The sequence below is a fragment of the Epinephelus moara genome, unplaced genomic scaffold (genome assembly GCF_006386435.1).
Source record: "Epinephelus moara isolate mb unplaced genomic scaffold, YSFRI_EMoa_1.0 scaffold319, whole genome shotgun sequence".
Lineage (NCBI taxonomy): Eukaryota > Metazoa > Chordata > Actinopteri > Perciformes > Serranidae > Epinephelus > Epinephelus moara.
This window is the reverse complement of record NW_026080860.1, coordinates 1-26,119: the sequence shown is the minus strand read 5'-3', so window position 1 is coordinate 26,119 and position 26,119 is coordinate 1. Positions and strand designations below refer to the sequence as shown.

Genomic DNA, 26,119 nt, shown 5'->3' with positions numbered 1-26,119 from the left:
AGTTTATTGGCATCAGCAAAAAAAAAAAAACACAAAAAAAACCAACTGAATTTAAATGCAGCTTAGTTTGATTTTTTTTCAACAGATTGTGTTTAACACATTTGTCCTTATTTTTAAAAGTTCACCTCTAATTACCGTTTCAATTATGCATCAGTTGCTTGTAATAGTTTCGTGTCTTCTAAGACTCAGAGGAGGCGTAAAATAAAATATGCAGAGTGACTTAATTAAAGTGCAGACTGAGCTGTGTGTGGTGAACACTTAATAAGAGCGAGCTCAAAGTCCAGGTCACACAGATTGAAATGAACTAGTTCATGTTCATAAGTCACAATTTGAATTTTGAACTTAAATTCACAGTCACAAAAAAATTATTTAGTTTATGATCACGTTTTCCATTGTTTTAAATAAACTGAATCTTGTGATCATTAACTTGCAAATATTTCTAAGGACTGAACGGATGCTTTAACTTGATTTGTCATTTTAAAGTTGTTGCAGATGTCGCTGATGTTTGGACGTGCACAACTTGCACGTAAATGTGAGATTTTGTACAAATCTGAACTGATTTGTTCATAAAAGTCCTTCAAAAAATATCCATATGAACTGGCTTCAGCAGTCGCTGTAGCTTTGTTGTCCTAGGTGCCGTCAACACAAGCTGTGCATGTTGAAGTTCATAAATTGCAAATCGATGTGTTTTGTTCACCATTTACCACAAATATGAGCACATTCAATGAACACGCTCCGTTTGTGTGTTCATGCACAGCACTGAGTCGGACTGCAGAGGTTTGACGTCTTCTAACAGGTTGTTTTGTTTGCCTGCAGGTGATGTACTTCAGCTCCCTGTTCCCGTACGTCGTGTTGATTTGCTTCCTGGTTCGGGCTCTGCTCCTAAAGGGCTCTGTGGACGGGATTCGACACATGTTCACACCCAAGGTAATGCACGTTTCATGCAAACGTTTCTCTAAACTGTGAAGGTACAAGTTCAGAGAGTCGAGGAAAAAGTCTCTGTGAGATACTCAGCCACAGGAGGGAGATCGTGATTGCAGGGCTCAAACAATTCTTTTCTTTGGTCCATAAAAGGTCAGGAAAAAATTAAGGTGACACCTTCAAATGTCTTGTTTTGTTTAAACAACAGTCCAAAATCGAAAGATGTTCAGTTCACTGTCACTTATGACAAGAAAAAAGCATCAAACTGAACATTTGAAAAGCTGTAACAATAGATGTGACTGATTTCTGCTTGAGCAATGACTAAAATGATATATCGACTATCAGCGATCGATAAATTGTCTCAGCTCTGCTACATGTCGACACACTGCTGTTATTTCCTCTCCTTAATACTGAACATTAAGAGTGAACATCAAGCAGCCGCTGTTGAATCCACTCACTGTTTACAAAAAAAAAAAGGTGTCTGAACTCAAAATTTAAATCTACACTGTAATAGGCTGGCTCCTCGGCAGCAACAGGCCAATGGCACCTCGGGCTGTGGAATCATGTCGCCATGGAAACAGGAGTTACCGAGGCTTTATGTAACCAAGCAGCAGGAGAGGCTCGCTCACAGCAGACTCTGTCTGTCTCGTGTCTGCTCAGTGTCCTCGGCTGACATCTTACAGCTTCAAACATCGCGTCCTGCCTCCATCTTCTGTGTACCTGCGGACATCAAAGTCCTGCTGCGTGTGTGTTCTGCTCTGCGCTCACAACAGTTTGAGACCTTTGTGATAGAAAACTGCACCGTGGAAACTGTCAGGACGCCAGGTGTCATCTGGTGAGAGGCTACACTGAGAGTCTGTCAAAGACAAACAGAAGAACATGTTACTGTGGTCAACTTTTAAATGAGGACCAAAATTTAAACTTTTAAAGTTTTGGCTTTAGCTTTATTGTCACTAGAGCATTTTTATCTTGGAGTCAGGTGAAGCACAAAACACACAGGCTTAGCATAAAGCATATGAATATGTGAAACATGTTCAAAATCCCCCACACCAGCTCAAATAAAACATCCAGCCATTGTCGCCCCACCTACAGCCGAACAACTGTTGCTCAAAATTCAATATATCTAAGTTGGAAAAAGCAGCTTTTGACAACAGTGTTAATTTGTTTGTCAAATTTTAATTAATTTTTTATCAAAGATGACACCAAGATTTCTGGCCTGGGCATCAAGGGTTTGGCGCCAGGGGCCCTAGGTGGTTTGCTATACCCCTGATGGAGTTGGAGGGGCCAATTAAGACCACCTCTGCCTTACTATCATTTAACTGAAGACAGTTTTTTGGCATCCAAGAGTTCACATCTTGGAGGCCGTCCAAGAGGGGCCCATCTATGTTGTTACTGTTATCACCTGGTTCTAATGGGAGGTAAAGCTGAGTATCATCTGTATAGCAGTGTTAAGTGATGTATTGCATGGAAGATGGAGCCTGAAGGGAGCAAAAAAAGAGCAAAGAAGATGGGTCCCAAGAGGGAGCCCTGGGGTGCACCACAGGTGATGGGAGTAGAGGAGGAGAACAGGCTTCCAGTTTGGACAGAGAACATTCCAACTGTAAGGACCAGACCATCGGAGGGCGCTATCCTGGGAATGGACCTGGCGCTCAAGATGGCTCAGGAGAACAGAATGGTCAACTATGTCAAGAGCTGAGCTGAAGTCTAAACGAATGAGCATGGCACATTTACCAGAGTCAAGGGACAGCACATCATTAGATACTTTAAGTAGAGCTGACTCCGTGCTGTGGCGTGCCCTGAAACCTGGTCATGTGATATAGTGATAAAGTATTCAGTCAGTGTCCTAAAATGTTGGTGATCTTGTTTTAAAGAAATTCCTGTGTAAGAAAATAACAGTGTTCACAGATTTGCAGATTTCTGTTTCCATCCTGAAAACAATCACCTATATAAACAGATATGACCGTATTCTTTCAGTGACAATCCTAAATGTAGACTGTGTTTCCAAACTAAGCCGAACTCTGCCTGTGTTGTTTTTTAGTTGGAGATCATGTTGGAGGCCAAGGTGTGGCGAGAGGCGGCCACGCAGGTCTTCTTCGCCCTGGGCCTCGGCTTCGGCGGCGTCATCGCCTTCTCCAGCTACAACAAGCGGGACAACAACTGCCACTTCGATGCCGTCTTGGTGTCTTTTATCAACTTCTTCACCTCCGTGTTGGCCACCCTGGTGGTGTTCGCAGTGCTGGGCTTCAAAGCAAACATCATGAACAGCAAGTGTGTCGCACTGTGAGTAGCTTCTTCTCACATTCATGTATTTATAGACTGAAACTGCATTTCCTGCAGACCATCAAAGAGCTGATGTACAAGACGTTCAGGTGTGAATGTGACTCACAGTGAAATGGTGATTGTGGCTTTTTGAAAGGCGAAGCAGCTCTGTTTTTTTTTTGTTCTTTAGACATTGAAAAGCAGAAAAGGAAACAGTTTAGGGGAAACAGCTTAGAAAAAAGCTCCTGCAGAATGTGTTCCAATGATGTTTCACACTTTTAGAAAACTTAACAGTCTCTGTACGTGTTTTCTCTTTGGTATTTTAAAGTATGAAGGTCAACCCACCATTTGCTAAAGCTCACCCCCAAAAAGTGATTACCCAATCATAGCATAGCAGCCATAACTAGGCACAGCCACAGGTCTGTTAGTCAGCAATACTCTGCATCGAAGACTGGATTTTTAACTTTTCCAGAAACACAGCAACAAAAGTTGACTGTATTAAATGGTGTGTTTACCTGCCCAAACAGGAGCTGCAACTGTTCTGCTACTTAGCTGAAGAACTGTATAAAAGAAGTCGATGTAACCTTACCCATTAGAAACTCGGCATTTTGGCAGTCACCTTCTTGGTTTTTTTGGGCCAGAAGGGACTATATTTGGACAAGAGGTTGGATCACACTAACAAAATGACACTATTAACGTCCAACAACCTCAGTCTATGCTTAACACAGGTTACCAGCCTGACAGTGCCAGGTGCCACTAAGGTATTACGTAATGCTACCCATAAATAGCCTGTTTTCAAAATACACTTCTGTTTTCCCAGGAAATGTACCGTTTTCATACAGTCTCTTTCAAAATAAAAGCACTATGTCAGTACAACACCACCAACTGACGTTTTTTTCCTTCAACAACAAACACACAGTGTTACGTTAAGCCAACACACACACAGGTGGTTGGGTTTAGGAAGAAAGAACAGGGTTTGGCTTTACAATCTTACAGGAAGGGAACACCGGCCTCCTGGGTGGAAGTAGGTGGTATTCAGTCGTTTAACTATCAATAACTTGTCCTGTGGTTTTTTTTAGGAACACCCACAAGATAGTGACGTTATTGGGGAATGGCATTGAAGAAAGCCTGATCCCCCACCACATCAACCTCACTCAGGTCAGCCAGGTCAGCACTGAAGACTACCACAAGATGATAGAGATCATCAGAGGGGTGAAGGAGGACAAGTTCGACGCGCTGGGACTGGAACCCTGCAGCATTGAGAACGAGCTCAATAAGGTACGTGCAAAAACTGAAAGTCCTGTAAGTAAAGAAGTCTTGGTTACTTCTTTACTTACATGAATATAGTAACACTTCACAACACTGCATTCTGGTTAATTTTATGCACCAATTTATGGTGAAAATGTCCTAAATTCTGTCAAAATAAAAGTCCTGCTACTTTCATGGGGACAAATGCACATGTACATATTAACAGGGACACGTCCCCTGCGTCCCCCTCAAAATCTACACCAATGGAAGAAACTATTCCTTTAACTACATTAAAACAGCGTCGTCATGTCTTACTCACCTCTCCACTGCTTCAACTTGATGACGTTAAGCAGCTCTTAAAATCCAACACTTTCTGTGTGTTTCACAATAAAAGCTTCCAGGGAAAGGGAGGGGATTATTCCTGCTGAGCTGCTCACAGGGTTTTAATGTGAAACAGACGAAACATGACAGACGAGTTTTCATGATACCTACAAAACAGGGGAATTAGAAATAAAGGTTCATGAGGTCACCATCTCAAATAAAATTGGGGTTAAATAAAGTTCCTGGCCACTAATTTTTTTTACCTCTTCTTCTTCCTCATGTCTCCCCATCAGGCGGTCCAAGGCACAGGCTTGGCCTTCATCGCCTTCACAGAGGCCATGACCCACTTCCCAGCCTCGCCCTTCTGGTCCGTCATGTTCTTCCTCATGCTGGTGAACCTCGGCCTTGGCAGCATGTTCGGCACCATCGAGGGCATCCTCACTCCGCTGATAGACACTTTCAAAGTCCGCAAGGAATTTCTTACAGGTTAGAGAGACCTCTCAGTACCTCTCCTTTAAGTCATGCAAAGATCAGATGGACTCTAAAGAGCACGCATTTGAAATCTTTCTGTGAAGAGAGATTTACTTTTTATACTTTTTATCAGATTTTTGAACCCTAGCCTGCAATTTGAAGGCATTTTGGAGAGTTCTGTAAAAGGACTGTGATCCCTGTGTGCCAACAAATGTCACGAGTGCAGGATTTATGGAGGTGGTGATGGCAGGGAATCTTGCAGACTTGGGTGGATGCAGGGTTGCAAAAAGTCCTGTGCAAACTTGTTGTATGTTTAGGTTACTTTAGTTTAATCCCTGGATGTCTGTAGAGTCTGAAGCAACTCAAATGGACTCCTCAGCTTCTCCAAAGATTAATGCTTTGGTCTAATAACTATTTACACATTAGAAAATGAACAATGAAATGACATAACAGTGAATCAAACTTCTCATCCATCTCCAGCACTGTGATGTCAGATAAATACCAACAGAAGGAGTTACAACCATAAACAGAAGCTTGTGTTGTGAGAAATGTGTGTATCATAATGCAGCGTGTGGGCAGCTTCTTCCTGCTTCCACAGAAATTCCTTGAATAAAAAGCTGAGACAGTCTGACAGTCATCCAACATACCTTTACTCTGCACTCAGAGACTAAAAAAGGATAACATTTTCAAACTGAGCTTTTCCCATAGAGAGAGGAGGAGATGAAAAGAAATATCTTAGAGAATGATCACAGAAAAGCTGCACCAAACTTGATTAATGATTTCTCAGTGGCGGCTGCACACTACAGTGAACAGATGTGGGCCATGCTGCTGCTCCTTTGACTCAAACTGCTTTAAATGGGTCCCGCTCCACTTACATATGATCCATTTAGCTCCGTTTATCTCGACTCTTCTTATACCAGTTTGAGTGTACACGGGGGGATAGTGGCAATAATTCATGGCACAAGTTTGCTGTTCATAAAGCAGCGCCTTTTACGTATGAAAATAATATGAGTTGAAACGATGTCAGTAAGTTCACCTCATGTATCTGTCAGCTCGTACAGTAACCGACTCTCTGCTCCTCTCCTGCAGTGGGCTGCTGCGTGTTGGCCTTCTCCATCGGTCTCCTGTTTGTTCAGCGCTCAGGGAACTACTTTGTGGCCATGTTCGACGACTACTCGGCTACTCTGCCTCTGCTCATAGTGGTCATACTGGAGAACGTGGCAGTCGCCTGGGTCTATGGGATTGACAAGTAAGTACAGGGTGGGAATCACGAGAGGATCCACGATATGATATTATCACGATAATGCTATGGCGATTTTAAATATGTTGCGATACGCTGAGTATTGTGACAAAATATGTTCTGATTTATGACCTTTTTTCAACTGTAAATTTTGTCCCCAAAAGAAAACTGTTTCATCTAACATCTGTTCATCTCACTGCAGTCATTTTTTGCAGCAGCAGCAGTAAAATGTGTGTAATGGACTAAAAAAGCAACTGATTAAATTATTCTAGTAGGCTACCTAAAGTTTAAATTGTATTTGTCATTTTAATAATTTATATAATAAAAAAAAAATTGATACTTGGCACTGTGTGACGATACGATACTGCCGCACAAAAATATCATAATACTTTGCTGTATCGATTTTTCCCCCCACCCCCTGGTGTCCACACGTAACCGACAGCTTTTCAAGGAATTTTAAAACTAAATTTAAGACTGATTTTTTCGGCAAATAATATCAAATGTAGTCCCGTGCAAAGGCAGTTTAAATCAAATCTGTTTAAATCAACTTCACCTTTTATAATTTGTGATTTAGTTTGATTATTTGGAAAATGAACCCTTCAGACACAGCAGCTTCATTTCTGCAGTTTAGATTTAAATATTTTAGTCAAACAATAATAAAAACCTAAAGTTATATATTTATATAGTCTGTAAATGTTACAGTCTGTTCTCATGGCAGGTTTTGTTCCCTTATTTCCACATGCTGTGAGTGATTCCTGTAAGAACAAGCTGTCACTGACCGTGGTGACTTTAGGAGGTTAAAAACAAATCCTTTGTTTGCCAAATACTATATCTGGATCACTATTTTTGGAACCATATAAACAGCATGTAAAGGCCATCAGGTTTATGAAGCACTTATATCATGAGACCATTGTGAATTCTTTACCACAAAGTTCTGATCTCACCTCCCGTGGCGTCGCTCTCTTTTCTCTCAGGTTCTTTGAAGACCTGAAGGACATGCTGGGCTTTACGCCGTACCGCTTCTACTACTACATGTGGAAGTACATCACACCCATCCTGCTGCTGGTCCTCCTGTGCGCCAGCTTCATCCAGCTGACCATGACGCCGCCCAGCTACAGTGCCTGGATACAGGAAGAGGTGAGTCAACGTCTCCGGCTCGTCTCCCCTGGGACGAAGGTTCAATGGGGGTGGAAGTTCTCCCAAACCTGGAACAAGTAAAAAGCAAATTCAAGAATTCAAAGTAAACGAGGCAGGAGCTGAAAAAGAGGGGAAAGGCAAAGGTTTTACATGTTCAGGCGCTCTTAAACTCTGAGACAATCAACAGGATGTGCAGTCTACCACAGAGACATTCAAGCACCTGTTTGATCACATCAAGAGAAAACCAGTCGTTTTAAAAGCTTCAAGGACAAATGGGACAAAGTGTCCCTGCATGGACTCCTTAATTTGTCCAGTGAGACCAACACACCTCAGCTCACTAAAGCAGCTAATTAGTTTCACCTGCAGCTGAACTGACTCAGGGACATGGATTTACCTCACCTGAGTGAGCAGTGATTGGTCATCATTTTGTCTGAAATGCAGACTCTTAATGCATTTTAGCAGATCTCAGGGTTGACGTGATGAGGCTGCAACAAACAATAATACTCATTATCTTTAATAAAAAACATTTTGATCAAATAAAAATTTGCACCAAAAGTGTAAAATGGTAAAACAGTCTTCTCCAAACAACACTCTACAGGTCAAATATATTCATTTTACAATAAAAAGAATACACAGAAAGCAGCACATCTTCACATCAGAGAAGCTGAAGCTGGTAAATGTTGGGCATTTTCCCTCCATAAATTAATTTTCTGTTTTCTTTTCTCAGTTTTATAGCTCAGTGTTTTATAACCGGGGCCTGAAATAGAGACTGCTTCTGCTAAAATCATAAAAAACATTTATAGACTAATAAAATATAGCGTCAGCCCTCAGAGGAGCCATGTGGCACAATAAAGTCAATATATTTAATAAATGTGGCTGTTTGTTCGGCCGTCACCTCCTGGATAAACTGATCAGGAGATGAACTGTGACACAGCCTGGACGGCTTCTAAAGGAAAAACCTGAGCCAGTGTTTCTGTCAGTGAAAGCAGGGGTAGGAAGAAATCTCCTCTCCCCTCTCTGTCTTAAGCCCCCCCAGATGACCACAGGCATGCACATGCTTCATACAGTATCCCAGTGTTTCTGTACATTAGTTTATTATTTTTTTAATTGTAGAGCAACCAGCACATTCGCCTCTCCTTTCCTCACCCCGCTCTCTTTTTGTTTATCAGACCACAAATGAGACAAGCATTAGCTGCTAGCCACCTCACGCTCCCTTTGCCTCGCTCACCACCGCTGTAGGAGAGCAGGCAGCACATCCTGGGAGAGATCTTCGGTCGGCAGCTGTAGCAGATGACGTTTGGCCTTTGCAAACCCCCCAGTGCCGGGTCTAACCTGTGTAATGGCAGCAACAGAAAGTTTGCTGATCCACCGGAAGGTCGGGGCTGTCTGGTCCCCCCAAGCTGGGGTTTGCATTGGCTGCATACAGGTTGCTACTCGCTCTCCTCCCAGCAAGGTGGTCTGTGGCGGCGGAGAATGAGGTGGAGGATACGCTGTGGTTCGAGGCTCTTGCTAACGTTAGCTAGATGAACATGAAGCTGTGAGCCCTTAGCTCCTGTAAGGAGAAGGCTAAACTATTAGCAACTTTTTCTCTTCATCTCTGAAACACTTCACTGAAATTGAGACATATTTTGTTTCATTTATTGTCAGACTCTGTTTGATCAGTCCGTCTTTCTTTTTTGGGTTGCTTAGTGGTGCAGACAGTTGTTGCCGATGCTGAAGTAGCAACTTTCTCTGCAGGATTCTCTGTCATTAAATCAGCCATTCATCATCTGAACAGCCAATAGGAACATCCCTCCCTCTGAAAGACCTGTGATTGGACAACGTTTCCAGTCACAGACTAGATTTACTAAAGCCTGAAAACAGAACCAAGAAACAAAAAAGTAACATTTCATCCTCTGACACCAGTTACCAACTTGCTGTTTGTCTCCTGTCTGTCCTCCAGGCCAAAGAGCAGAGCTTGCGTTTCCCTGCGTGGGGCATCGTGGTCTGCATCTCCCTGGTGGTGGTGGCCATCTTGCCAGTGCCCATTGTCTTTGCCCTGCGCTACTTCAACATCATCGACGAGAACACTACCGGCATCTCTACAGTCTCCTACAAGAAGGGCCGCATCATCAAGGAGACCGCCCGGCCGGGCGAGGACGACGACACCAGCCTGATCCAAGGCAAGTCGCCCAGCGAGGCGCCCTCGCCGATGCCTGGCAACAGCATCTACCGCAAGCAGAGTGGCAGCGGTGGCCCTGACGCGGACACCGCACCCAATGGCCGTTACGGTATCGGTTACTTGATGGCCGACATGCCGGACATGCCCGAGTCGGACTTATAGACTGACTTTAGTAAGCCCTGCCCGGCCGTCCCGGCTGGCCACTCCTCCCCTCCACCCCTCTGCGTGCGTTTAGTTGGCCGTATCATACATGTATATTTCAATTGTACTGTATATTCTTTGTAGATATCGTAGCTGCTCTCTTATTTGTCGTCTCTGAACCTTACATGACTGTCCACCTTTAAAAAGATAAGGTGTGGGAATAAATGTCATCCTCGTCTTACCCTTCACCCATTTGCTTGGCTGCGTCCCAAACTCATCTCTGGCCCCCGCTCCCTCCCTTTGCTGCCTCCTCCTTGTAGATGCTGCAGGAGACAATGTGTGTAAGCAATAAGGAGGACGCTCCACCAGGCCTACTTGACCAAGAATCTGCAAAGAGGAGTCTGCAGAGGAGCGAGTTGAGGGGTCAGGAGGTCACCTTGGGACCGCACCTGTGTCTGTGGGCTGTGTAAATCAAGCCAGCTTCAAGTCCTGCTGTAAAAAATGGTCATGTACATTATGATCCCAAACTGCTGGCCAACAAGTCGTGAGTGTAGTAGCAGTTTAGACGCTCTGGGAGGCGTAACGATGCAAGACGCAGCAGGTCCTTCCTGCTGAAAGTTCAGGTCAACCCAGTTCAAACAGCGAGAGGATGGCCTTTGAAAACCACTCCCATGATTGTTTGAGACTAAAGTGTGCCTAAGTAATTTATATTTGTTTATAGAATACATGATGGACGTTGTATATTTAAGGTATTCTGTAAATATAATATAAATATTATAAATATATTTATCTTGATAGTTTGGATATCAGAACACCATGTTTTTAAGGTTCAGAAGTACTTCAAATCCTTAACCTTTGTGTCTTTGTTTTTTACTAATGTGCTGTCGATGTTTGTGAGGACCAAGTCCTCCCTGTAAATATTTTTTTTTCCATGAAATGGCTTCAAATGCATCTTTTTTTCCCCGTCAAAATTAAAGATCAAATATGGTCCATACCCTGAAACTCGTGTGATTTTTTGTCCTACAAATTTTAGGTAGTTGCCAAAGCACATGTCACTATATGAAAAGATATCTTAAAGGTCCACTGTGTCAGATTCAGGAGGATTTAGTGTCATCTATCAGTGAGGATTACGGATTACAACCAGCTAAAACTGCTCCTGGTTGGAATTCCCTTAGCGTTCATTGTTCATGAGCTGAGTTTTGTGTTACAAATTGGTGTTTCTCCAATGCAGTTTTGCATGTTGTGGACAGGCTGCTCTTGTAAAGATAAAAGTTATTCACAAAGCATCTTAGCCCTTACGATAGCGATAGCTTCCTAACCTCTTAAGGTTATAAAATGTTAGAAGTAGAGAGAAGGACTTTTAAGGGGCTTAAGAGTTTTTTAAGCAGAGGAGAAAATGCTGGCAACAAGACAGGGAGAACGTTTGTGGTCAGTCTTATTGCGAATATGTTTCCCACTCAAGGCAGTAACACTACAACGCCAGAAATAAAATAATCTAACTCTAAGATATTTGGAAAACTGGAAAAATGCATCAGAGCAGCAGTGATGAGTTGAGTCTGTCTCCACCATCCAACAGCATTGATCACACTAACAGTGACAACACTTTCACAGTCAGCAGTTCAGGGGCGTGTCTCTGACAACCAATCACATCTGTTAAAAGAATGTGTCACACCTAGCAACAGGGTCGACCACACCTCCTCACTGAGGTCAAAGTTTCTGTCCCTTCCTCGCTCAGAGTTGCTGAACTTTCCTAAATCACTCCTAAGCTCAGACTCCTTACTGACAGTTTTTAGTCTCAGTTAGGAGCTCTCAGTGTCTGTGAATACGGCCCCTGATGATTTAAACCAAGAAAACTCTGAATAAAGCTGTTTCACTTGAAAAACAAAAGCGTTTTTCTGACGCTCTCCCCTTTACGGAGGAGCTGCTAACTATGGCGGCTGACATGAAAACATGAATGACCTTATCTGGAGCCAGTCAGTGCTTCACAAAGTCAAGGATGCTTCCTTGGTAGGACGGGTTCTTCCAAGTTGGGTCCAAGACTCCTTCCTAGCATTTGGGGAACACACGCTGGAATAGGCCGTTTATGGATCCTTCACTGACTTTGAGAAGCACCAAGTGGTTTTTGTCTGTTCTGGGCTACTGTAGAAACATGGCGCTCTCTGTAGATGAGGACCATATGTAGATATAAACGTGAGGAAAACACAACAGTTCTTATTTTCAGCTGATTATGCACTAAAGAAAACTCACTGATTATATTACACTCCATTTCTACCAATATATCCCCCCGAATCCTGCACACTGGAGCTTTAATGTAAGAAACACAAATACCACAATATCAAACATGCAATATCCAACATAAATACAAAATGCTTCATGTAAAGAAATCTGTGGGAAAAAAGGAGAAGCAGAAACAAAACAGCAAATTGTATTAAAAAATCGAATAACTAAAACTCTAATTCAAGTATTCAAAATTATAAAAAAAAACAAAATAACACTTCTTCCTGTCCCCCGTGTTCTTTGGTAAAATGATCCTCTGACAACAACATCAGCAGCAAGCCGCCATCACAGTTCATAAACCAGCATTTACTGACAGTTTGACACCATCACAAACCACTTCAGGAAACATGACATAAAACCTTGTACAAAGCCGGCAGATGTCTGAGACGTCCTGTGTTCGGTTTACTGACGTGGAGTGAATGGGCTCACAGGTAAACACACACGCATACACACATAAACACAGACATGAGAATAAATAACCAAGTATACACTTTAAAAAATGTTTTGTTCCTTTGGCTTTCTCTGCAGTTTCAGTTTCTTTTTTAATAAAATCATAATACAGGTAAACAAACATGTCAGTTCATGCGGAGCACAAATCACACCATCTGTGTCCCTTTTAGAAAAATGTCTCCTCACAAATTACAGAGATTGTCCTCTTAGTTCATGTGCATCCTGATTTTTTTATTTTCCTTTGATTGATTCATTGCATCGCGTCCCCTCCTCATCGTCAGTTCTTCATCAGTGCACTTGGATTAAAGTATGGCTGTCAGAAAATGAGGTAAACATCTCCTTTAACGTGTTCTGCTGACACATCGATCCACCGGAGAGTTGATCCCTTTTCCACCAACACTCTGTGAACAAAAGATAAAACAAAATTAATATTACTGCCAATACCACAAATACTACTGCTGCACATGGTGAAGGCAAGATGGTGGAAATTATTATCGTATTATTTTTCTGGATATTGGTGTGAACCACAATGTGGCATATGCATGCAAAATTAAATACACACCAAAAACATTAAAGCAGCTAAAAGGTGTTTTCAACATGTTGTGAAATAGGGCTGCTCCACTCATACAATACCTGCATTTGATCCTTTTCACACCAGGTGTCTGACCCTGAACCCTCCCAGTTCCCCACCAGATCAGCAAACTTTCTGTTGCTGCCCGACGAATGATCAGTTCAACGCCTGCCCGGTTAGCCTGAGCTAACACAGCAGCGGCGCCGGCTAACATCCAACACTGAGCCATTAAACATTCCCAACAAACTCACACTGGCACCAAAACAGCTCAACTCAGTAGTTTAACCCATCAATAAGCGTGAGTTAAAGTTAGCTGCATGATGCTAACAGTTAGCCCTGTCACTGAGTGTATGGCAGACTCTCCCAGCTAGTCTGTGGTATGGTGAAATCAGGTGCAGTGTTTTTTAAAGAGTTCAGCGTGCAGAGATGTCACCAAAATATTTAAAAGAATGGCTACACTACACACTGCTCCATTCATATTGAATAAAGTACGTTATCATATCACATTAGGGTGCTGGTATAGTAATTTTTTAAACTTACCCAGCCTTATTATAAAACGCTAATTTAAAACTGTTGCCTTTCTAAATGATCAACATGAGCAAACAAGACCATCAGAAGATTGTCTTTTTCTGTTACCGCCTGTCCTCGGGTCAGACGCCCTGCGAAATCAGATAAAACAATTTACAGCACGCAGACTGAAAGAGTCCATGTTTACATTTTCCCAGGCAAAGTTCGACAGTGAATCGTTCGTTAGCCAGTTAACAGGAAGCAAAGGAGATTTTTCTATCGAGAATTTTATATTTGACATTATTTTTGGTAGTTACACTGGATAGTGGGGCAGGATCAGCACAGAGAAAAAGACTGAAGGAATAAAAAAGCTAAAAGGGACAGTGATAGATCAGCAGGTGAAAACATGACTCATCCTCAGTCGCTCATTCAACAGATGGAAACTTGCAGGATTTGAAAGGAAAAACTGATTCTGAACTGTCCCTCTGCCTCCTGCACAGGAATGTAATATGTCTGTTTTATTTATAATATACATTGTGAAAATGTGGTTTAAATGTATAATCAGATAAGTTGTGTCTCAACAAATTCCTGCACTGGTCAGATAAAGATCTTTTCGACAGTTCAGTTGAAACAGTTCTGCTTTTGTCCACAGGGGGCGCCAAATTCAACACCAAATGAAAGCTCCTTGTAGTTGCGTTAAATAAAATAATCAGACATGAATCTAAGCTCGGGTTGTAAAGGGAATAAAGTCCATACATACAGATGTGTGGGCTCAGTCAAGATGGAGCTGCTCTCTCATTTTGGCTGCGATCTGCTCTCTTTTCTGGCAGTGCTTGTTCAGGTCTTTGACCTCCATCGGCAGCGTGCTGTTCCACACCATCAACACGGACTCCTCCTCTGAGAGCAGACACAAACTTTAGACCCGACAGCATGACAGCTGTATTCACAAAGTGTGCGACCAACAATGAACCATCTCGCTCACCAACATGATGTGTGTCCTGTGGGATCCTTCTGCCCAAAACCAGCACCACATTCTTCCAGTTTAGTGTTTCTGTTCATGAAAAAATGATCTGCGGTCACTATCGACAGGAGACACAGACGCCTGACAGAAAAATGTGTTTAGATGCAGCATTTCAACATGTAAATAATAAAAGACAGAGAACAGGTGGACAGGAAACATATTGAGTTTAACACGTGGACAAACTGTGAGCAGGACGACGGGTTGTTTCACACATTTTATCACACAACAGCTCCGACACACTCACATGACTCACAACAACAGAGGACAAAAGAAAAACACAGCTGTCGTATTATGAGCTCTTCTTAAGTTGATTTCATTCATTTTCTGACTCTGACTGTTTCCACTGTATTTAAGATGTGCTTTAACAGGTGTGGAGAAAATTTCAGATCAATATGCACGAGGCAATTTGCTGTCATTTATATAGTTGTGTGAGAAAACACTTACTTAGAACTGAAACATTTGATCTGATCCACACATGAGCAGCTGTTATCTACAGTAAAAGGTCATTTAACATGTTGATATATTTAAAAGATTAATCTCTGGCTGTGTGACATCGTTCTGTTGTCACAAGTGTAAAATACGGCTTTATCAGTGCCTTTACATAATCACATTGTTCCCTCCAGACATATATCTGTTAAAACTGCCCCATTGTTTATTAACAATAACATTTTTCTATCACTTTGGGGGTTTTTTACCTTAAAGTCATGCAAGCACAGGTTATAAGGCCAGTTTTCAATATTATAAATACAAATTTATTTCAGTTCAGCACTAAACTTTGTCACCAAGGAGACATAATCTTGGGCAGTTCACATTCTCACCATCTACCAAAATAATCCAGAACGTTCCTCCACAGGGGAGAAACCGTAGGACACACCGATAATGCATGCATATATGTGCCACGTTCTTTTCTGCATTTCCAACATAGATCGACTTTAAGTCGGCCCTTTCTGTTGTATCTAGTTGGAGTGTGATAATATCTGTGAATTATTATTATATATTGAATAAATTTGCCTCTGGACTCCTCTTGCCTCCCATATCATCCTCAGATGACCACTGTTTTTTATTTAAGGACATATTTCATACCACTTTGTTGCTTTGTGAAACACTGTCAGCAGTCGTCAGATATTTATCTTAATACAGTCTCTAATCTGTAGATATTTCCACAAGTGGCCTCGTTCTTCCAGGTTAAATTTTTCCCCTCACCCTATTATATGAAAGAAAATTCCCCCTCTGTTACCTTTTCTTTACCACTCAGCACAATAGACTGTCTGCCTACCTACTTTTTTCAGGATTGTGTCATATGGCAGAATATTTTTGAGTATTATGAGAAAACTTACATTTTTATGTACTTCTTGCCAGACTATTCTTGGATAAGCTTGAATAGGATTATCCATCCATCCATCCATCCATCCATCCATCCATCCATTTTCATCCATTTATCCGGGGCCGGGTCGTGGGGGCAGCAGGCTAAGCAAAGCACCCCAGACGTCCCTCTCCCCAGCAACACTTTCCAGCTCCTCCTGGAGGACCCTGAGGTGTTCCCAGGCCAGATGAGATATATAATCCCTCCAGCGTGTTCTGGGTCTGCCCCGGGGCCTCCTACCAGTGGGACGTGCCTGGAACACCTCCAGCAGGAAGCGCCCAGGAGCAGAGGCGGTCCTGGCTAGTTTTACGTCACCGACGACAGAGGAAATTACTGGACCTGGAGTCGGACTTCTCTGTCGCCGGTAAGCCGTTATCTTGCGCCGCAGAGCACTATGAGCCTCCATCGTATTCCTGTCTGTGACCCCCGTTCAACCCACAACCGCCAGGATTCGCCTTTCCTTTCTGGGCGCCCCAGCGCCCACTCCACTAACTTGACGTGGAAATGAGTGGTAGTCTAGAAAACTGGCCAGTTTTGGGTTTTTTTGTTTTTTTTGGAGGGCGCTCGTGCGCCCTCACATAGATTGCACCCTGGGCGGTCGCCCACATTGCCCATAGCAAAAACCGTCCCTGCCCAAGAGGATCCTGATCTGATGCCCGAGCCACCTCTACTGACCCCTTTCAACACAAAGGAGCAGCGGCTCTACTCCGAGCTCCCTCCAGATGTCCGAGCTCCTCACCCTATCTCTAAGGCTGAGCCCAGCCACCCCACGGAGGAAACTCATTTCCAACGCTAGAATAGGATTAAGCATACTCTAATTATTCCCATTTTTTGTTTGTGTGAGAGCTTCAGTGGGTTTAAAAGGAGAAGTAAGTTCCTGTTCAGTCAGGATCCAGTCCAAAGCAGCATCTGTTCCGCCCCAGTGTCAGGTGAGTTTTGTCGTTTCAATAGAAATACTATAATATTTCATGTTCTCCCTTCTTTGGCCAGCATGATTTGTCCATATGAATTCTAGATCTTCTTCCATCCCAAAGAAAATGGTTCATCATTTTGTTATATCTTAGTAATAATCATTGTGAAATAGATATTGGTATCATTCCAAGGGTTGGGGGTGATGTAGTGTTAAATTCAACTGTTTGCAGCATTATGAATGTCTTTAATTCACTCAAATACTTTAAGAAGTTTGCTGCTGTTTCTTTATAAACCAGCAGAAAGAAAATTAAGACATAAAGTTCATCTTAAAGCTGTGGAACAAAGATGCAAATAAGATGATGACTGAGTGCGTGCACAAATAATCTTTTCCCTTAACTTCTCCTGCGGCACCAAAGATTATCACTATCTCATTTAAAACACTAAGACTTATCCTAATGAGGTCAGTCATAAGGATCGTATTAGTCAGTGAAATCCCTCTGTATTAACATGTGTTATATAACAGGTGTCAGTGTGGACTCCTGACCCACAGGGGGAGCTGTGTTAGTTTTAACTAAATGTTTTGTCCTTAACTTCAGGCAACATGATGCTCCAAAATCCAGTGAGGTCACTCAGTGTCAGTGTGAGGTTTCTGTCATGATGACTATGAGACAGTTTGTGTTCCTCACACAGCAGTGTCTTGAACACGTGACCTCAGGCTGACATCACAGAGAATAACACTAGATGCATTAATGATTAAATAAATAGAAACAGGTTTAGCACCCACCTATGAGCGCAGAGGCCATGCAGCGGATGGAGCGGCAGCAGGGGCCGATGACCTGCAGTGTCTGGTGTTTGGAGATCTCCAGCAGCAGCAGGTGGCCCCCTCTGGTGCCGATCCAGAGAGTTGCAGCGCTCTGCACCAGCAGGGCCTTCACTCTGGCCCAGGAAGGAGCCGCTTCAGTGGGCAGCTCCGCCTCGCTGCCATGCCTGCCTCTGCAGCCAGAGTCATGTCTGCAGGACGAGAAGATGGACAAACACGACTCAGCACACAAAGTCATGTTGTTTAGCATACTTTTATGATCCTGATAGTTTGTGTTAGAAAGATTTTTCTTGCTAAGTGCTGACTGATGTGTCGGTGTCGTTTCTGCTCTGTCAAATGATTGATTAGTCAAACAGTCTTTAACCTTTGAGTTTCTGTTGAAAGTTACAACTCAACTACTTCAGTCTGTTATTTTTTTCATGGCAGGAAACGGATTGCGAAAATGCAAAACACATGACTTCCTGTTCTGTTTAAAACAGGGACTGCAAATGCAAATTAGCTCTAAGCTAAATCAAGCTAAGGTACGGTGCATCAAATGGTAACATTTACGTTCTGAACTGTGAATGGACCCTTTAAAAAAAAAAAAAATAAATAAATTTAAAAACAACAGAACACAATTAAATACAGCAACATGAAAGATATATGTATTAGGGCCCAACCGGTATGGATTTTTTGGGGCCGATGCCAATTCCGATATTATGGAATAAAAAAATCCAATAACTGATATATCGGCCGATTAAATTTTTACGTTTTTCAACTTAAAACCCCCCGAAATACCTGCTTTTGATGGCTTAAATATAGTTCAAACACTCATTACAAAGATATAAATTGAAGGAAGAACATTTTACTATTTTCAAATACTTTTATTATCAGAAATTGTGTGGAACAAGCAGCATATTGTTGGCCCTCATAAATAAGAGTTTGCCCCCCTTTCTTGCGGGGTGCCCCAAGGTTCAGTGCTTGGGCCTATCCTCTTTACGCTATACATGCTCCCTCTCAGAGATGTCATCAGCAATTTTGAAGGTATCTCATACCATATGTATGCAGATGACCTCCAGTTATATTTTTCTTTTAACCCTGATAGGACCGATGGAATTGACTCACTGTACGATTGTATGAATGTAATTAAGGACTGGATGTCTTCTAACTCCCTTCAGTTGAACGCAGCTAAAACTGAGATTTTAATTATTGCACCTGACGCCTCAGCATCTAAAGTGGCCAGCTGCTTAGGGTCCCTCAGTGCAAATGTGCGCCCCAAGTTGAGAAACCTTGGGGTCACATTTGATCAGGCCATGCTCTTCGATGACCACATCAAAACTGTCACTCGCTCCTGCTTTTTCCACCTCAAAAACATTTCCAAACTCAGATCCATGTTAACTTATTCCGAGCTAGAAATGATCATCCATGCTTTTATTTCCTCACGTCTGGATTACTGTAATTCTCTTTTCACCTGTCTCAATAAAACTTCATTAGACCGCCTCCAACTAGTCCAGAACGCTGCCGCCAGGCTTCTGTCCAGATCTCATAAGTTCACTCACATCACTCCAGTCCTGGCATCCCTGCACTGGCTCCCTGTTAATTTCAGGATCCAGCACAAGATTCTAACCATCACTTACAGAGCCCTCCATGGTCAAGCACCTGCATACTTGACGGATCTGGTGTCCTTTCACTGTCCTGTCAGGTCACTGCGGTCCGCTGAAGGCCACCTACTTACTGTCCCTCACACAAGATTAAAGACGAAAGGTGATAGAGCCTTTAAGGCTGTTGCACCGAAATGGTGGAATGCACTACCTCATGAGCTGAGAGCGGCCTCTTCCGTGGACATTTTTAAAAAGCAGTTAAAAACACATCTGTTTAGGCTTGCGTTCCATTAATTGTCCATTGTATCATCTCTGTATTTCGCTGCACTTTACTTTTTATTTGTTTTTGTGTATTTTGCATTGTTTCTGTTATTGTATTTTTTGTATTTTATCTTGTGAAGCACTTTGTGAGTCCTCTCTGTGAGAAGTGCTATATAAATAAATTTACTTACTTACTTACATATGAACAATTTGAACACAAAATAAATCAAAAACATGATGTGCAAAGAGGCAGTAAACCTCTGGGAAATAAAATAATCATGCAAAGTCTCTATGAATTAAGACATTCACATGTATGTTCACAGTACCAGAGTTCTTCTTATTATTGACAACTTAACAGAAGTTGGTTATAGTGCAAAAAGTAACACAAGGACATCATTTCTAAGTAAAACACCATATTCCCTGCATTTTATTAGTGATGAAAATATAAGTGTTAACATCGGTGTCAATCACCGATAAATCGGTCTGGCCCTAATATGTATAAGTACATATGTGTGTGTGTGTTGTACCTGATGATCTGAGCACAGTCGATGCAGTCCACCATCCTCTCGCTCCTCTTATCCCAAACCTCCACAGTCGTCCCAGCCTTACTCAGGTAAATATATTTATCCACAACCATCCGAGACACACACGCCTCACCTGACAACGACCGCTGCTGCCTGAGGAGCACACACACACACACACACACACACACACACACACACACACACAAAGCTTTACCTTTAAACTCAGGCTTCACTCTAATCAAACCTTAATTATTTTCTACTTTTAAACTTTCTCATCTTGTCAAACATGCAGAGATAACTTTTTGAAAAACTCAGATTTATGATCCACGAGTTTTTGATGAGTATTTTATTGTGCTGTCAGACTGCGTCATTGACACAGGTGTCTCCATTGTGTGCAGATAGTGCGAGAGTGAGTCCTTTTTTTTTTTTTTTTTACCGCAGTGAAAATGTTGTTTTTGAAATGCTAAACGCCAACAAGTATGGATAAAAATATGGATGATTCCATCTTTATCAGTAAATTTTGCCTTCATTTGACAGCTCTCTGGAGGGTTTGGAAATGTTTGGATCACTGGAGTCAGAAAACAATCCAGCTAATTTTACAAATGGTATAACACTGATAGCATCAGTGTAGCCAGACAACGAAATATCAGGTTTGATTTTAATGAACAGACATGCAAAAAAACACAACAAGCTGACACGAACCAAAAAATGTTCAGTTTCCAAACCTTTCTAATAAACTCTGACCTACGAGCTGCCTCTGACCTCTGACTGCCCCACAGGACACAGACTCACTGGAAGATGAGGTTTGGTCTCGTGTCGATGTTCTTGCAGACGTCGTATTCGGCAGTGAAGGAGAGGATCTTGGTCCCGCAGCCGGCCCACACAGACCTGCTGTCCAGAGAATGCATCGACTGACCCAGACACATGACGGGCGTGCTGACGTTTCCCACGGTGAGAGTTTTAACCGGCTGCCCGTTCTCCTGCTGCAGGGACAAGAACGAGAAGAAATGAAGTTCCAAACTGTTGCTGGACGAGGTCGGAGTGACATCTGAGCAAAACCTCAGAGTGCCTTCGAATGAAACAAACAAACAAAAATCATCTTTTATGGCTCATTAATTTAATATCTAATATTTACCTTGAGCACAGAGTCCTCATAAACAGTGAGAACTCCATCAGCTGTTCCAACCAGCAGGTAATTCTTTCTTTGGCTGAGGAGAAATGAAAAAGGAGGTTAACTCTCCTCCAGCCTTACATCACTTCGTAGTTATGTTACAGACACTTACGTGCGGCGAGGGTGGACATGGAAGTACAGCGAGGTGACGGCGTCTGTGACACTCTGCAGGTGGTGCCAAGTCGACGGGTCCTGAGTGCTGATGACCACTAAGGAGCCAGACTGGGTGCCTGCCACCAACCAATCACAGGCCTCTGTCGGGATCTGGACGGTCACGAGACACAAGACGGGACTGGTGTCGACTTTCTGGAGGAGTGAAAGAGAAAACTTTTAAACATGAGTCAAACAAAGACATATTTTCATTGTGAAAATAAATTACAGGGCGACACTGAGTCTGTTACAGAGCAGGTTCAACTGGTCCTTAACTGTGGTGTTAAATATGTGAGGAAGCACTGCTTTGTGTGACATGACGACTCTGTAATAACTTTAAATGGCTGTTTGGACTGAACATCCACAGACAGCACCTCAGACCTGCTCACCATCACCACCACACTAAACTCCTCGGAGAGATGTTACAAATTTACATCCTGATCCTCTTCCAGTGAAAGTGTAACATGTTTCATCAGAAGAGGAATGAGACGGTGATCCAGCCACATGTCACCTGATACTTCCTCATACTACTACTTTACTGAGCCAAACATGACAAAATGAAAGTATGACAAACTGCAGTCTGGGCTGATGCTAATATTAAGAACTGATTTTAACTTTTAATTACAGCATTAAAGTTTAGTTTTAATACATCCTCTCTGTATACATTTAAGGAATAGTGTTTTTAAAGTTTTTTTTTGGTTCTGGTATTTTTGTATTTTTACTTTTTCTTTTTAAAATAATAATTTCAAATGCACAAATGGAAATCTGACACATTTTTCTAACTGCAGCTGCTCTGTAATCTGAGTATCTGTTAATAAAGACAAATCTTTTGCAAAAAAAAAAAAAAAAAGCCCAGCCAATAAAAGAGCTCATTTAGTTTTTGTTAAAAATAAATAAAACCATGAAGATGACCCTCCATGCTGAGGTGATCAGCAGTGTTGTTAATACCTGTGTGGTGACCCTGCTAGTGTCCAGGTCCACGGCTGTGATGGAGCCCTGTCTGTGGGTGCTGCTGCCTCCACCCAGCCAGGCCGTGTGGCTGCTCGAGGCTCCGTCCCTGCAGCCGGAGCTCACTGTGAAGCACTCAGCGTTGAATACCCGAGGAACCACCAGCTCCCTCATCAGGCACAGCATCTCTCCTGAGTTCAGCCGATCAAACACCTACACACATCACACAAGACACAAACACTTTATTTTGTTTTAACTGGCTCTGAAATCTCATCAAAGCCTCGGCGTGTTTCTGCACTGCTTCCTGTCACAGTGTGTTTGTCTTCCCAGCACCACCAGGGGGCGATCTTACAAAGCTATGCCTTCTTTGTGCCTCTGCACAGTAAAAACAAAAACACCTTCTCCACAGTGTTCAGGTCCTGACCTGAGCAGACGTGGGTCGACTCTGAGGGCTCTCCCTCAAACAGTCCTTCATCAGAGCCTGGAAGCCCGGCCAGGGTGACACACCGTAATGTTTTACTGGATCTGTGGGCAAGACGGAGAACAGGTGAGGTCATGTTTGAGTGACCTTTGGTGGCAGAAAATTACATTTTGTGTATTTAAATATCCTGAAGAATTCAGGTCCAGCATCACATTTAAGAAATAAGAACATTTGTTTAAATTAAAAAGTCTGATCTCATGATGTGTCTCCTAAAATAATTCTCTCAGCACAGCAGCTTTAAAAAGGACGGTGGCTGACACCAGATCATACACCAGCACAACAGACGTCTGTCAGTCTTACCTGGCAGTTTTCCCTGCACTGCGACCTCATCAAACTCACTGGGGAACTTCATGCCGTCAGAGATGCGCTCACCACAAGTCAGCAGGTCGTAGAGCAGCAGGCCGAACGAGAACACGTCAGCCTGCTGGTTGTAGATCACGTTACCTCGGGCGACCTCAGGGGCTCTGAAACCTGCCACATACACAAATATCAGTATAAAAAGCGGAACAAAATGTCTCCTGCTGAAAAATCTGGTTTGTTATAGGAACCTCAGGTCAGATAGATATAATCAGGATGTATAAAGTCTGAGGAGGCGTCTGACCTGGCGTGCCCTCAGAGCTCCTCACTCCCATGCTGCAGCAGTACTGAGCGATGCCGTAGTCGGTGATCTTGGCGATGATCTCAGAGTCGGTCTTGAGGTTGAATAGGAGGACATTATGAGGCTTCAGATCCCGATAGATGATCATGGCGGAGTGAAGGTACCTGATCACACAGGTTAAACAGGGACCTGAACATTTTCTTTTCTTCACACAAAATTTGATGCCTACGATGTTAATGACAACAGGTCTGCACTTGGCTTACCCAAGAATGACACAGTATTGTATCATACTGTAATTAAGACTTTTACCACAGTTTCCAAAACAACTGAAACGTAAAGTCACCCTCCATCTCTCTGTACCTGAGTCCGTCTGCCACCTGCAGAGAGATTCTGTGCTGGAGTTTTCGGTTCAGGCCGCCGTTCTCGTGTTCAAACAGTGAGTCCAGTGAGCCCCGCAGAGCCAGCTCCATCACCAGCACCTGAGGATACGAGCCGGCTGCCAGCAGACCCACCAAGCTGGGGTGACGGAGGCGACCCAACACCGCCAACTCCTGCAGGAAAACACGACATGAAAAGAAGTGAAGTGACGAGCGATGGAGGCCGAAAACGACAGGTTAGAAAAGAGTGGGGGCCAGAAAAGGCTGCCTGATTTTGTAGACTTGGTCATTTTTCCTTGAGATTTGTGTTTCTAACATCAGTAAGTGAGTCAGCTACGAGTTAAATGTTTTCTTTTATGCCTGTTATGTGTTTATCATTATTTCATACTACATTGTGCTGCAGCCGACAAAGCTGACACCATTAAAAGTCCAGTTATGAACGACATGGATCAAAGATGTCTGGCTATATTTTAACTATCAAAGAACATTTATCCTCATAATTATGGTGCATCTATATTTCAAATACAGTGATTTTTGCAGGGAAACTCATCTGCTCTGTGCAATGTGCTGTCAAAAATAGACAAGGGCTGTATTCTGATAGGGTTCTGAAACATGCTGCAGTGCATCTGCAGGAATTACAAGAACTGTCTCCAGTGGTTTCAATCTACTCAGGCGGCCACGTAGCAGCTGGAACATGGCTGCCTGGAGGAGATCTGCCCTCTACTGAGTGAACTTTTCTACCTTCAATTTTCAGTAGTTAACAACTTGTAGAGAATCTCCTGCACACTGTCTAACTTGCAAAATTCAGTAACTCGACCTTCATCAGACAAACAGCAAGCAAATGTTCAGTGGTACCTGTCTGAGGAGTCTGTTGATGTAAAGCTCTGACGCGTGCTTGTTGAATATTTTCACGGCTACTTCTTCATTTTTGTAGACACTTCGATAGACGGTCCCAAACCCTCCGTCCCCTGTAAACAAATTAAAATGTATTTATGTGTTTAACTTAATTTTTTAAAGGCATTACCAGAAAAAGAAACTGATACATTTTTGACCTAGAAAAGCAAACGGAGGAAAAAGCATGGAGATCCTTGTCTTGTACATTTTTAACAAAACTGTCAGTTTTAATAATAAGTTATTTAAAAATAGAAAAAAGTAAATTGTTATTATATGTGGAGCCTGAGGCAGAAGTACCCAGTCTGTTCTCTTTCGACATGTCGACATGCAGCTCTTCACTGTCCAGTATGGTTCCTGCAGGCTGGTCACTCAGCAGCAGGTCAGGAGCGATCTGAGAGATGGGCAGCGTGCAGCTAGGGTCCTCCTTGCTCGGCAGCAAAAAATCTGTGATCGACCATCATGATAATCATTAACACAACAGATGTGACAAATCTGGAGCCATGCATGTTGGATGATAGTAGGATCCAAACACAATGTTTTGTACCTGACTTTTACAAATTAAAGGAACATTCTTGAATTGATCCTGAGGAAACAGGTGCTGTTTGTTAGTGTGATTCATGTACCCTTTTCAAAATATGGAAAGAGGTCCTCAAGCAGAATCTTGCTCCACTCCTGGCCGTCCTCAAAGCTGTACTGAGCCCACTTCTTCAGCAGAGCCTCTCCACTGCCGTGCATGTCGGTGTTGAGGAGGCCAGGAAACCATTCCTCCAGCAGGGAGTCGATGTGATCCACCACCTGACCCAGCAGCACCCGGCCTGGACGGAAACAGACACAACAGTCAGCTCATGGTAGAGATATTTTATGTGATGCAGGACTTTAATTTTTTAGAAACAACGACACCTTTGCGTGAGGAGGGCACGGTCACCCTGACAAAGCTGGAGGGGTTCTCCTCCTCCGGGGCAGCCTCCACCAGACAGTAGGCCTCGGGAGACCAGCTCAGGTACACGCCTCTCCTCCAGTAGATACGGTTGGGCCGCACAGGTTTTTCTGAATAACACACAGCAAGATTTGTTTTTATCTGCATCTACAGAGTCGCTCCTTTGTTGAAAGAGTGTCTAATGTCAGTTCAATCTACCTCTTCCACAAAGTAAGTAAGAAGAAACCTCCAGCAGGCGGCTGATCTGGCGAGACCAGTAATCCATGGGGAAGTATGGCATCTCGTACAGACGCACAATCACCTCTGAGTTCTCACAGTGCGGCAGCTCGATCACTGGCCTGTGTTTGGACAAACTGTAAAGCAAGAGATGAGTGGAGT

The 26,119-nt window shown here is 42.9% G+C and overlaps 2 protein-coding genes across 2 annotated transcripts; one reads left to right on the top strand and one right to left on the bottom strand.

Annotated features, from left to right (window-relative positions):
• Nucleotides 1–254: 254 nt before the first annotated feature.
• LOC126387259 (sodium-dependent neutral amino acid transporter B(0)AT2-like) lies at nt 255–10,890 on the top strand. The gene is made up of 7 exons (XM_050039796.1): nt 255–927; nt 2,960–3,201; nt 4,260–4,458; nt 5,043–5,235; nt 6,310–6,469; nt 7,435–7,597; nt 9,540–10,890. The coding sequence occupies exons 1-7, from the start codon at nt 820–822 to the stop codon at nt 9,918–9,920; spliced, it is 1,446 nt and encodes a 481-aa protein (XP_049895753.1). The 5' UTR covers nt 255–819; the 3' UTR covers nt 9,921–10,890.
• Nucleotides 10,891–12,188: 1,298 nt separating this feature from the next.
• Nucleotides 12,189–26,091, bottom strand: LOC126387260 (leucine-rich repeat serine/threonine-protein kinase 2-like). The gene is made up of 18 exons (XM_050039797.1): nt 25,940–26,091; nt 25,705–25,851; nt 25,428–25,619; nt 25,102–25,248; nt 24,766–24,878; nt 23,894–24,084; nt 23,537–23,697; nt 23,236–23,406; nt 22,879–22,979; nt 22,455–22,667; nt 21,469–21,662; nt 21,321–21,393; nt 20,978–21,168; nt 20,189–20,338; nt 17,785–18,011; nt 14,687–14,755; nt 14,465–14,601; nt 12,189–13,027 (listed from the first exon to the last, which is right to left on the bottom strand). Exons 1-17 carry the CDS (start codon nt 26,019–26,021, stop codon nt 14,477–14,479), a joined length of 2,547 nt encoding a protein of 848 aa, XP_049895754.1. The 5' UTR covers nt 26,022–26,091; the 3' UTR covers nt 12,189–13,027; nt 14,465–14,476.
• Between the last annotated feature and the right edge of the window lie 28 nt (nt 26,092–26,119).